This window comes from Rutidosis leptorrhynchoides, chromosome 10 (genome assembly GCF_046630445.1).
Source record: "Rutidosis leptorrhynchoides isolate AG116_Rl617_1_P2 chromosome 10, CSIRO_AGI_Rlap_v1, whole genome shotgun sequence".
Lineage (NCBI taxonomy): Eukaryota > Viridiplantae > Streptophyta > Magnoliopsida > Asterales > Asteraceae > Rutidosis > Rutidosis leptorrhynchoides.
The window spans coordinates 264,127,291-264,139,101 of NC_092342.1; the positions used below are offsets into that span (position 1 = coordinate 264,127,291).

General features: G+C 32.1%; 1 protein-coding gene across 1 annotated transcript; it reads right to left on the bottom strand.

Moving 5' to 3' along the window:
• Positions 1–1,558: 1,558 nt before the first annotated feature.
• On the bottom strand, positions 1,559–6,109 carry LOC139871016 (uncharacterized). Its single transcript, XM_071858768.1, has 11 exons — positions 6,002–6,109; positions 5,387–5,553; positions 4,728–4,802; positions 4,404–4,644; positions 4,182–4,285; positions 3,219–3,252; positions 3,081–3,127; positions 2,575–2,715; positions 2,001–2,074; positions 1,881–1,929; positions 1,559–1,784 (listed from the first exon to the last, which is right to left on the bottom strand). The coding sequence occupies exons 1-11, from the start codon at positions 6,107–6,109 to the stop codon at positions 1,559–1,561; spliced, it is 1,266 nt and encodes a 421-aa protein (XP_071714869.1).
• Between the last annotated feature and the right edge of the window lie 5,702 nt (positions 6,110–11,811).

The window sequence follows — 11,811 nt, forward strand, 5'->3', positions numbered from 1 at the left end:
ATACTCAAAACGGATTTGCTATAGATGAAAATTGTATAAAATTTTCGTGACTTGCGAAATAATTTGCTATATGAAAATGAATATAAAGAATAAGTGTACGTACTTTTTAGTCGTGAATGTTTTAAAAACACAAGATGCCAATTCTAAATCACAAGTTAGGTTTAGAAACAACCAACTCCCATGTGCATCGATCATCGACCCTATCCAACCAACTACAATTCACACTTTCGTTTGACTTTTTTTGTTTTAGATGATGATTGTTGATAGGTTGATACTCGCATCTTAGATGACATTGTATCATATAGGAATAAGATGTTATATTCATATTTATATTTAATATTTTATTTAATTTTTATATATTCAGGTTTATTTAATTTTAATTCATCAATGCATATTCATTAGAATAAGTGTATTATTACCGGACATCTATTTAAAATTCAAAAACTGTTAACTAATTTTCTAGTATGAAATGAAAGAATAAAAAAAGAATGTTGCAAATGAAATATAACATGAGAAAATCAAACCACAAGAACGTGTAATAATCGTTTGTTAGTTACAGTTGACATATATTTTGACAAATATAAGTACACAATCTTTATGTTTATATGGTATATTACGTATGTTTTGATGCAATCTATCACCGATTGTAAGTAACTTCACTATGTGGCTCGAAGCAACCTTTGACTATGTATGATAGATGACGCATTTTGAATTGTATTAAATTAATGACAAAAAAAACTCTCAGAATATATATATTATTAGTTACATATAAAATCTGAATTCATGAATATCTACGTCTACGTAATTATATACTTCACAACCTTTATATTCAATAATACTTTGTATAATGTATGGGACATGTAAATGTATATGTATATATGTATTTAGGATGATAATGAATATTCCAAAAATAGTAAATTATGTATGTATAGATGTACTGTAGATGACGTCTTTTAAATGTGAATCAAACAAATTCCTTTGCTTGAAGAATGCGTTCTTGATTTTGTAAACAAGGTCAGCCTATGACTTGAGTTTAATCATACCATTATTTCAGAATATAGCTCACCCAATCACAAGATCCATATTAGTCAAGTGTTTTGCATGTTTAATCACATAAAGTCCTAAACCTGCCCTTCCAATATACAAACATGAAACTATGAAAGAAAGAACTTACATGTCAAAGTCAAACTGAAATTTCAAATAACAGTATCAAAAATTTCAGATAAAAGTATGAACCGGGTTATGTAAATATGACCCAACAACGTGCAATATGCAGATGACACGAAACTTACCACGTTGGCGAGATTATTAACAACATTGACAATATGTTTCCGGGTTATTTTGGTCACGCAGGTTCATGTAGGATCAAAGGTACCGGGTCACGCAGGGATATGTAAAAACATTTGAAAAGGGATAAATGATCTAAAGACAGTTTAATAGCTTAAATGAGTGTTAATCAAGCCAGTGTACACAGCCACACTGGTTCTAAAACTAGTTGCTGATAACTTAAGGATGTAAACTATCTTCTCAACAGCATATTAATATCTTAACAGTAGACTCAGAACTCATCATCCGAACTTACAATTTCTAACTCGACCATCTTTTCTGTACCATGATTGACTTTAACAGCTGACGTTTGACCGTTCTCAATATTTATTCTCTTTGATGTACATTGTTTGACTTTTGCTGTTGACATTTGACTGTTTTCAATCTTTACTCTCTTCGCGTTTAGTTGTTGACTTGTTTTAACCTCGGGAATATTTGACCCTACAGCCGATGATTTCCTTTGATATCCAAAAACCACAAATAACAAGAAATTAGTACGACGATAACTTTTTTAAAAAAGGAAGCACGCAAATGAAGGAATCATGAGTTGTTACCTTTTATCTGAGCTATTGCTCTGTTGGTTTAAACTTGAACTAGAGTTCCCTGTTAGAAAGACTATATAGTGAACAATATAAACAAAAAAAAAAAAAAATATTACAAATTTAACAGCGCACCAAACATACCGGCTACTTCAGATAGAAATCTTATTCCTTGTGAATAAACGTTAGTTGTCACTTTTCCTGCATTACTGTTACACGGGTAGATAGTTTAGTTCTTGAAGGAACACATGAGCATAAGGTATGTCATTTCTTATAAATTTTTTCTAATATTCATCATTATGTGGCTACCAATTTATACCGGAACTATTGATCAGATATAGATCACCATAAATTAACAAATTCAAAGGATGCACTAAAACAACAATTGAACATTTTTACATGTCCATGATTTTTTGGGTAAATTAGACTAACATAACTAAAGATTGTAACGCGCCCCAAGATCGATATTATACACCCCCAAAGCTAAAGCATTGGACTAACCATATATCTCCAGGTTTTAACTAAAAATCATGGTAAGCGATATTAGATAGTCAATACTTTAGGACTATAAGCGGCTCATAATTCTTTTCTCTATCCGATGTTGGAAGGGTTGTTACATAGATAATGGTAACCACAAAATGGATATGCTAAGTGACTTCAAGATTCTGAATTTAGTGTAACTCTGAAAGCTGATATTTAGAAAGAATACCTTAACGCCCTCCGTAACCCTTCGACAGACAAAACTTTCTTCGGCTGTCCAGGCTTTGTTGTTACATTTGTCTGGTTTTCAACCATGTAGATGCCTTCTGATTGCATTCTGTCGTTGAAGTTGAAGGCTGTTCTTAGATTCCTAAATCGAAAAAATGAACACGTTTATATGTCATCCCAGTTGGCAATTGTGTGAAGACAGGATAGAATGTTTTGAAATACAATGAAACTAAAAAGAACTTATCAGCAAGGGGTGTTTGGATGAGCATTTTGATAAATAAAAACAATATGTACACATAACGTGCTTTTGTTTATGATTATCTGATTATTTCTATGTGTTAATTAAAACTTTTAAAAACTTAACACCAATGGCAGTGATTACTACAATGTCTAACACTCTCTCCTATACCACAATGTTGATTATGATTACTCATTATCCGATAATTATATTATATGCGTGCATCGAAACACCCATTAAAAGCTACAAATGAAAAGCTGTTTTCATACCCTCCCATGAACTCTGCTCTTTTACTTGAATATTTTGCTGAAGCATTCTGTCGTCAAATTATGAAGACATCATAAGTAAGTAAAAGTAATATGTTTCCATAACTAGTAAACAAAAAAAGAAAAGGATCAGATATGTACCTTTTTATGGTTCTTGCAATAGATTCCAGAACGCCTAGAATGCACCAAAATATTATTAAAAAAAAAAAAAAAAAGTATTTAGGCAGTTGTGATTAAATATAAAGAGAAGCTGGAGTTGGATACTGTATATCCATTGTGTAGTTTGTGAATATGGTTAAGGTATGAGAAAAATTTCTCCCTTTTCCTATAACTTATGACTTACTAGTTACTGAGTTATGACCGTTTATTTATATAATTTATATAAATGATGATTAAAAAGGAGCAGAAGTTTTAAAGAGGCAACTACTATAAGCATGGTTGCAAACGGCCATAGCGGCGGACTGGTGACTGGTCAGTCCTGTTTCACCCAAAAATGTCCAATTACAATTAGTAGGTCAACGCTAAAAAGTCAGGTGAAAGTCGGTCAAAGTCGACTTTTTGTCAAGCCTTGTTCTAGTGTAAACGAAAATCTCAAGCCCATTTAAAAAATTGGATGCAAAAAACACGGACTTACATAGTATCTTTTAAAGATAAATCAACAAATACTATGTGTGTTGATATTTCCACTTTTATTTTTAATAAATCCATTTTTATCACGCTTTACGTGTATTTACAATACAACTACTTAATGCATTAAAGTAAGTGGATTTATGAAAATTGAAGGTGGATATATCACTACACATATTTATAAAAAACCTATATATTATTCAAACTAACATCACATCATCTTATTTGTAGATCATCTATGTTTAAAATATTTACGTGTAAAATATTTATGTTTGAAACATTTATATTTAATATATTTATATTCAAAAGTCAACGTTGGAGAACGTCCGTCGTGACCCCGTCTCAACCGAATCGAGCTTTCAAGGTCCTCACCGACTCGTCTCCGTCTCGTATTTTTCAACCTTGACTATAAGTATACCAATTTATAAAGGGGGTAACTTAAGGCTATTCATAACTAGATGAAACATAGAAACATACTTATTAATAGCTTGTCCACAGGTTTTGCACTGTCCAAAATCAGCAGAAGTTCCCACTGCTAACATTTGGGGAGCAGAAAAAACTGTCAAAGTAAACCCTTCTTTCTGAGGAAAAAAAAAATGCAGACACAAGTTAATAATTGTCATGCGGATACACATTAAAAAGCACCAACAACAACCAAAAGAAATAATATATTGCTGATGCGTTGAGAACTAATACCACTTTTGAGTTGTTCTTGCGAACACCGCAATTGAAAAGAGCAAATACTGTTCCAACTTCGGCATTAAGATTCTTTTGATGAGCGTTTCCAAACAAGAACAGAGAAGCGGTTTTGTCATTTAAACAACCGATCTCCCAAATAACGTACGGTTTCCCAGTAGAACTTGTCCTTATCGGACCCTTTTCACATAAAACTCCAACAGTTGCCCAACAACCGGATAGAGTATCCCCTGATAAAAGATTCCTGAAATATACCACATTGGTTGTAGTATTGAGTATATGTTATATGGAAAAGAACGAAAATGTTAAAAGAGTGTTGTGATGTACTTTATTGATGGTAAGCGAACAAATCGAATATCTGCAAACCGATCACTCAATTCTGTTCGTGAGACCAACTGATTCCTGAAAGCAGAAAAGGAGCACATTAAAGGGCATGTTTGGCAAAACTAGCTGGTAGCTGGTAGTTGTTAGCTGATAGTTGGAAGTTGTTAGATGTTAGTTTTTTATATGTATTTAGGTGTTTGGTAGAGTAGCCCGTCCCGACTTGCCCAAAAACGTCTTAAGATCAGTCAACGGTAAAAAGTCGGGTCAAGGTCAGACCAAGTGGGACGAGTCGAGTCTAAGTTGGTCAAAGTCATAGTTAGGTAAAGAAGTTTATATTTTTAAAATTAGATTTTGTGTCATATATCCATGTTTGAAATATTTATGTTTTATGTTTGATATATTTATGTGTAATACATATATGTTTAATTTATTTACTACTAAAAGTCAACATTGGTCAACGCCCAACTCGTCCCTGTCTCATCCCCGACTCGATCCTCCAAGGTCCCGAATGACTCGTCCCCAACTAGCAACTTTTACAATCTTGACATCAAGTATAGGTTTTGGGATCATTAACTAAATCCGAACAAACAGTCACTCAATATAAACATGGTTAACAAACATAATCCGTTTCGAATAAGAACTACTACGTACAAGTTACTTACCGGATTCTCAAACCCGAAAATTCTTCAACATTAACATCCTTTGATGAACTCTTTACACGGCCGGCATCGATATTCTTCTTAGAAGTTGCAGGCTCGTAATCTAAACAATCCTCAACGGCAGTCCGAAATACAGACATGTCTCCATTTCCCCTCTTTCTACCTGACCCCTCATCAGATAATGCTGTGTTCATACATCATCACAAAGCTCAAAGGTTAAAACACTTCAAATTATTCACACTTTAACTTTTTGTATTGTAAGAAGAGTAAAAAATAATATATCACCAAATGTATTGATTTTGATCGCATTTTTAAATTTTATAAGATCCTCTTAATTTAATACTGATATCATGTACCATATCAAATTTATTGAATACTTGTCTTCTCACACATTTTCACAGATACTTGCATTCTAACTGGATCCAGATACTGTGTCTGTGTGTGTGTGTGTGTGTGTGTGTGTTGAGATTGAAACGTAGATTTACAGATGAATAAGTGCATTAAAATTAGGTTAAATGAAAATTAGGGTCTATGACATGGGTTACCAAATTCATTCACGTAAATCAAAAATTCAATAAAAAGCACATTGATTTAAACCAAAAATGAAAAAATTGAAACATAATTATATAAATTACCAGGTGAATGAGGGGGAGATGAAGGAGGGGTTTCAAGAACCTTATCTTGAAGTGATAAAAGAAGATCAAGATCATCACCGTGTGTTGACATCACGATATGGATTCAATTTTTAATTACTGATTTAATTAAGGTTTAGGGTTATGTAGCTGTATGAATTGTTTGCTTTGTGTTGAATGGCAAATGTGAACTGTATAATTTTGTTGGTTTTTGGAGGGAGTTTTTAAAGTGTTTTTGAGTGGAGACCCTTTTCCCTCAATTTTTGTTCAGACAATTTTCATTTTGCCTCCAAGACCGACTGTAACAGCACTAGTCCCATAGTCCTTATTTGCCGTCGCCTTAAACCGACGCCAGGATGGATCATCGGTTAACCCCGGACCGGCGTCGATTCCATCGTCGGTGGCCGAAGTCGTGTGCTTGACGGTGGAAAAAAATGACCGTTTGAATTTTTTATTTCTAAAATTGTGTTGTCACAATAGCTAATTACCTTTTTTTTTTTGCTTTTTTACTTCTTTATTTTATACCTTCAACATCTCAACTATTCTCTCTCTTTAATCTCTTTAGGGTGTGTTTGGATGAAGCTACCTGGAGCTGGAGCTTATAGCCGGAGCTGGAGCTTATGGACTAGAGCTGGAGCTGGGAGCTTATTTTTAAAGTTAGAAGCTGGAGCTTATTATTTTTTATAAGTGTTTGGTAAACTAGCTGGAGCTTATTTTGTAGTTCATAAGCTCTACTTTATTTCATAAGCTACTAAAAGTAGCTTATTTTTTTAGAGCTTATGATTTTCATAAGCTCTACTTTTTATGTCTACCAAACAAAGCTTATTACTTGGAGCTTATTAAAATCATAAGCTCAAGCTCCTATAAGCTTTCATAAGCTCCCATAAGCTCCTCTACCAAACACACACTTAATGTCAATTTCATCTTATTTTTAATCATTTTAATCATGAATCTAAGATTAAACAATCTAAAACATCCCAACAACATATACAACGACAGCAATGCTTTCGCTCACAACCAACTATATAAGATGTAGTGCCTACACTTAACCAAAGTTGATTTCAGTTGACTAGGAGTCCTAAGGTCAAGATGTATATTCATGCGAACATTGCGAGTCCTTCATCATCAACGTATGACTTGTAAAATTCGGCAAGTCGCAAGGTTCACATGACCAGACTCTGCGACTCATTTTCTCATCATGTCCGTAAACTCCAAATAGCAACTTGAATTTCCTCGGTCATGAGTCACAATTCACGAGTCACGGGATCCCAGGGTGACCCTACAACTTGCGAATCGTTAAACTTACTTGATAAAATGGGCGTTTTGATCAATATTAGGGTGAGTTTGTTTGACTCTGGATAATGCAGTTCAGAGGAGTTTATCTAATTCGGTCAGTGCCACATGCGTTTGATTTTAAATTTTTTGTACTATGAATTGAATCAATTGGTCAGAATGCTTCATAGCCAAATATAACCCTTAACCATTCAGAGTGCTTTTATTTACAAACCTACCCTGGGTCCCAATTTCATTAAAGTATGTTTCACCTTGTTTTTTTCTTCTTCTTATTTTATTAATACTAGGTGCATTGCCCGTGCGTTGCACGAATATGGTAAGTGTTGTTGCATCGCACTTGTAATGTTGGTACGTGAAGCGATTTATGTCGACGGTTAGCAATACGAATCTGGAAGTAACCAATCGGGGGAAAGCGGAGGGAAGCAAAAAAAAAATTCATTTTTTTGGAAATTTTTTTTCCCGGCATCAAGATCACATGAAAATATGAACATTTAGAAGAGACACTTCGTGATGAATGTTATTATTTAGGCGGGAAAACGATCGACAAAAATAACATTCAAGATAATATTGTTCGTGAAGAATATGAACGTTTTTTTTTCATGTTTTGTGAAGTAAAATTTAGCCCGATTTAGAGTTTAGGGTTTAGGGTTTGGTGTTTTGGATTTATTCCATAAACCCTAAACCCTAAAATCTAAACCGTTCGTGTTAAAAACTCAATCTAAATCCCAAATCTAAACCCTAAATCTAAACCCTAAACCCTAAACTTCTAAACCCTAATATCTAAACCCTATAAACCCTAATATCTAAACCCCAATAGCTAAAACCTCAACATACGCTCGAAAAACACGATAATTGTTATATATTACTTCTTCGAGCGTTTTTCCGCCAAAATAAAAACATTTATCACAAAGTGTCTCTACAAAATGTTCATATGTTCATCCCATCTATAATGTTCGTGAACAAAGTTTTTTCAAAAAACGAAAAAAATAAAGTTTTTGCTTCCCCCCCGCTTCCCCCCGATTGGTTACTTCCCTCTTGATCCTACCACTATATATATATATATATATATATATATATATATATATATTGTGATGACCCGGGAATTTCCGACCAAATTTAAACTTGAATCTTATTTGATTTCGATACGATAAGCGAAGTATGTAATGTTGAGTCTAGAAAATTTTGAAACGATGTTCATATACTCAATTGACCTTCGACTGCTCTCGACGATTCACGAACAATTAATTGTAAATAAATATGTATATATATATATATATATATATATATATATATATATATATATATATATATATAAAAGTATATGTGTATAAATAATAATGTGAAATAATAAAACACAAATTAATCAGTAGAATTAAATATGAAAAATAATATATAATATAATAAAATTATTATTAAAAAGAATATATATATAAACATATATGATAACTATACATAATTAATGGATTGTAATATTAGTATATGAAATTATAATTTGAAATATGGTTATTATATTAATATTATTATTATATACATTCGGGTACATGCACAGTATCTATCACCTTTTTAAAACACGATAAACTACACTTTAGCACACAATTTCCTCCCACTTGTTTTCATTACTTTTACCCGTGAACTTAATTTGAATTTCTAATAAATCAGTGTTTGTTTTGCTTTTGGTTTCTTCCACTGAAGTCTTAATATCTATATATACATTTACACTACCTATAGATATATATTCCATATACATCGACCACCTTGCACCCATTACTAATTATCCGTCTTCTTCATGAACCCAAAACCATAACAAACGACTACCATCGAACCTTATGATGTTAGTTTCTATTTTAGTATTTCTATTTGAACCAAGCCAATAAACCACCATCAAAGATGCTTCGTTACTAATTCTTTTTCAGCTGGAAAAAAAAATAGTTCAAACCCACAACCATACATCACTTTGAATTTCCTTTTTTCCTTTCATCTTGATCACCCTCGCCACCCAACACCTTACACCTTTCGACAACCCACCACCCTTATCACCGAATACACAACCATATATATCGAACCACCTGCTATTCTAAAATTTTTTTCTTTCTTTCTACGTTCGTTTCCTGTTTCATGGAACAACGACCACTACACAACCACCAACCTATTACTACAACACGCTACTGTTTTTATCTCTGTTTCTGCTTGCAAACCACCTAAAAACAACCTTCGTTGCAACTGCAATTCACTACTTGTTCTTGTTTTCTGTTTCACTCGAATAAATCGCTACAAATACCACCTTCCTATATTTCTTTTTCTGCTGTAAACCACGACACAAACCACCATGTTATTCGTACGGCTACTGCTTTTCCTGCACTATTTTGACTGTTGTTGCTGTGATGCTATTCCATTCACTAAACCAAGCTAACCCACTTGCAAGTCTACAACCTTTGTTAGTTTATTTTAATAAACAAAAACCCATTTAATAGATATTAAGCAAAGTTGACGTGTTCTTTTATTCTCATTTTGGCCGACAAGTATTAAGCTAATTACCCCACTTGATTAAAAAGTGAACCAAAACCAATATTTGATTGTTGCTGTATGATTAGGTTTGGATGGGAATGTTTTGTTCTTTTCCTTCTTGGATTCTAAAACGCACCACACAATATTATTATTTGGGACGTAATTATATTGTTTCAATTAGTGGGCTGCGTTTTTTTTTTTTAGTAAACTGTGACCAGTTCGTTTTTTTTAACTATTATGATATAAAATATATAATGAAAGATTTGATGATAAAAGTGGGTAGGATGATAATGATAATTAGGCCGATAATTTAGAGGATGATGTTAGATTAGTTTAAGATGATGATTACTAGAGGATGTTAGGATCACGATTATGATGATATAAGATAAAGATGATAATATTATGTTATAGAAGACGATGATCGAATGATGATGCATATGTTTAATGATAATGGAAAAAGTGATGATGAGCCATTAACGTGAACCAGTTTATTATGCTAGTTTATTATGCTGTTGTTACTTGGCTAATTACTGTAGCGATTTTTATCCATGTATTTCTACTAAATCCCAAACTGGTAATCGAATTAGGACTTCTGCGTTTTAATTTCTTTGATTGGGCTGCTAAGTGGGCTTCTAGTTAATTATATTGGGCCAAGCTTTGGTTGGGTGATTATCGGGATAAACAGGAAACAAGAACATATGATATTATGATCATGTGACAATTATGATAATGAAATGACGATGATGATGTTAGATGTATGATGTGGGTATTATGATGAAAATGATACACGATACATGATGAGAATGATTTAGTAGTGCTGTGATGATGACAATGGAATTAGAATGAAGGAAATGATATTAGTAGGAGTTAAAGGAATTAGTGTAACCATGTAAATCAAAAATGTTAAGAGCAGTTGGATGGTTGGACGTATTATTGGGATAACGGGATGTCGCGGGTTCAAACCTAGACTGGGGCATTATTTTTATGGCTACTTTCTGGAGGTAGTTATTTATCTATTTATTATTATTATTATTATATTACTATTATTATTATTATTATTATTATTATTATTATTATTATTATTATTATTATTATTATTATTATTATTAGTATCATAAAAATTATTATTAATAATATCATTAATAGTATTATTAGTATCATTGTTAGTAAAAACTACCACTTATATTAAAAGTATCATTCTTCTTAAAGTTATCATTTTTTTTTATATTAAAAGTATCATTTATAACTCTAGTATCATTATTATTATTTTATTCATTTTAATATTATTCTAGTATTAATATAGTTTTAACAAACAAATGATATATATGTATAAAAAAATATATACTAAATACATATAACATAACAAAATTTATACTTTTATTTATTTTTATAAAATAAATATATGAAACATATAGGTTATTAATATGAAAATGATATATGTATATAAATTTATTCGACTTCAATTATATGTGTTAATATATATATAAATGATATAGGTTCGTGAATCCGAGGCTAACCCTGCATTGTCAGTTGTCTAATGTCGTCATATGTATTTTTACTACAAAATACATTAGGTGAGTTTCATTATTCCCTTTTTATATACATTTTTGGGCTGAGAATACATGCAAATGCTTTATTAACTGTTTTACAATATTTATATGCGTGAGTTTCATTTGCCCCTTTTCTCTTTACACTTTTGGGCTGAGAATACATGCAAATGCTTTATTAACTGTTTTACAATATTTATATGCGTGAGTTTCATTATTCCCCTTTTAAATGCTTTTGCAATATATATTTTTGGGACTGAGAATACATGCGCTGTTTTTATAACTGTTTTACGAAATAGACACAAGTAATTGAAACTACATTATATGGTTGAATGATCGAAATTGAATATGCCCTTTTTATTAAGTCTGGTAATCTAAGAATTAGGGAACAGACACCCTAATTGACGCGAACTCTAAAGATAGATCTATCGGGCCCAACAAGCCCCATCCA

What these genes read in the sequence shown, in the direction of transcription:
- LOC139871016 (XM_071858768.1), bottom strand. Translation starts at nt 6,109, where the DNA reads ATGTCAACACACGGTGATGATCTTGATCTTCTTTTATCACTTCAAGAT. An exon ending in TTCGCAAGAACAACTCAAAA is followed by an intron (nt 4,286 to 4,403) that starts GTGGTATTAGTT and finishes TTTTTTCCTCAG; the next exon opens with AAAGAAGGGTTTACTTTGAC. An exon ending in AGAGCAGAGTTCATGGGAGG is followed by an intron (nt 2,716 to 3,080) that starts GTATGAAAACAG and finishes TTTTCGATTTAG; the next exon opens with GAATCTAAGAACAGCCTTCA.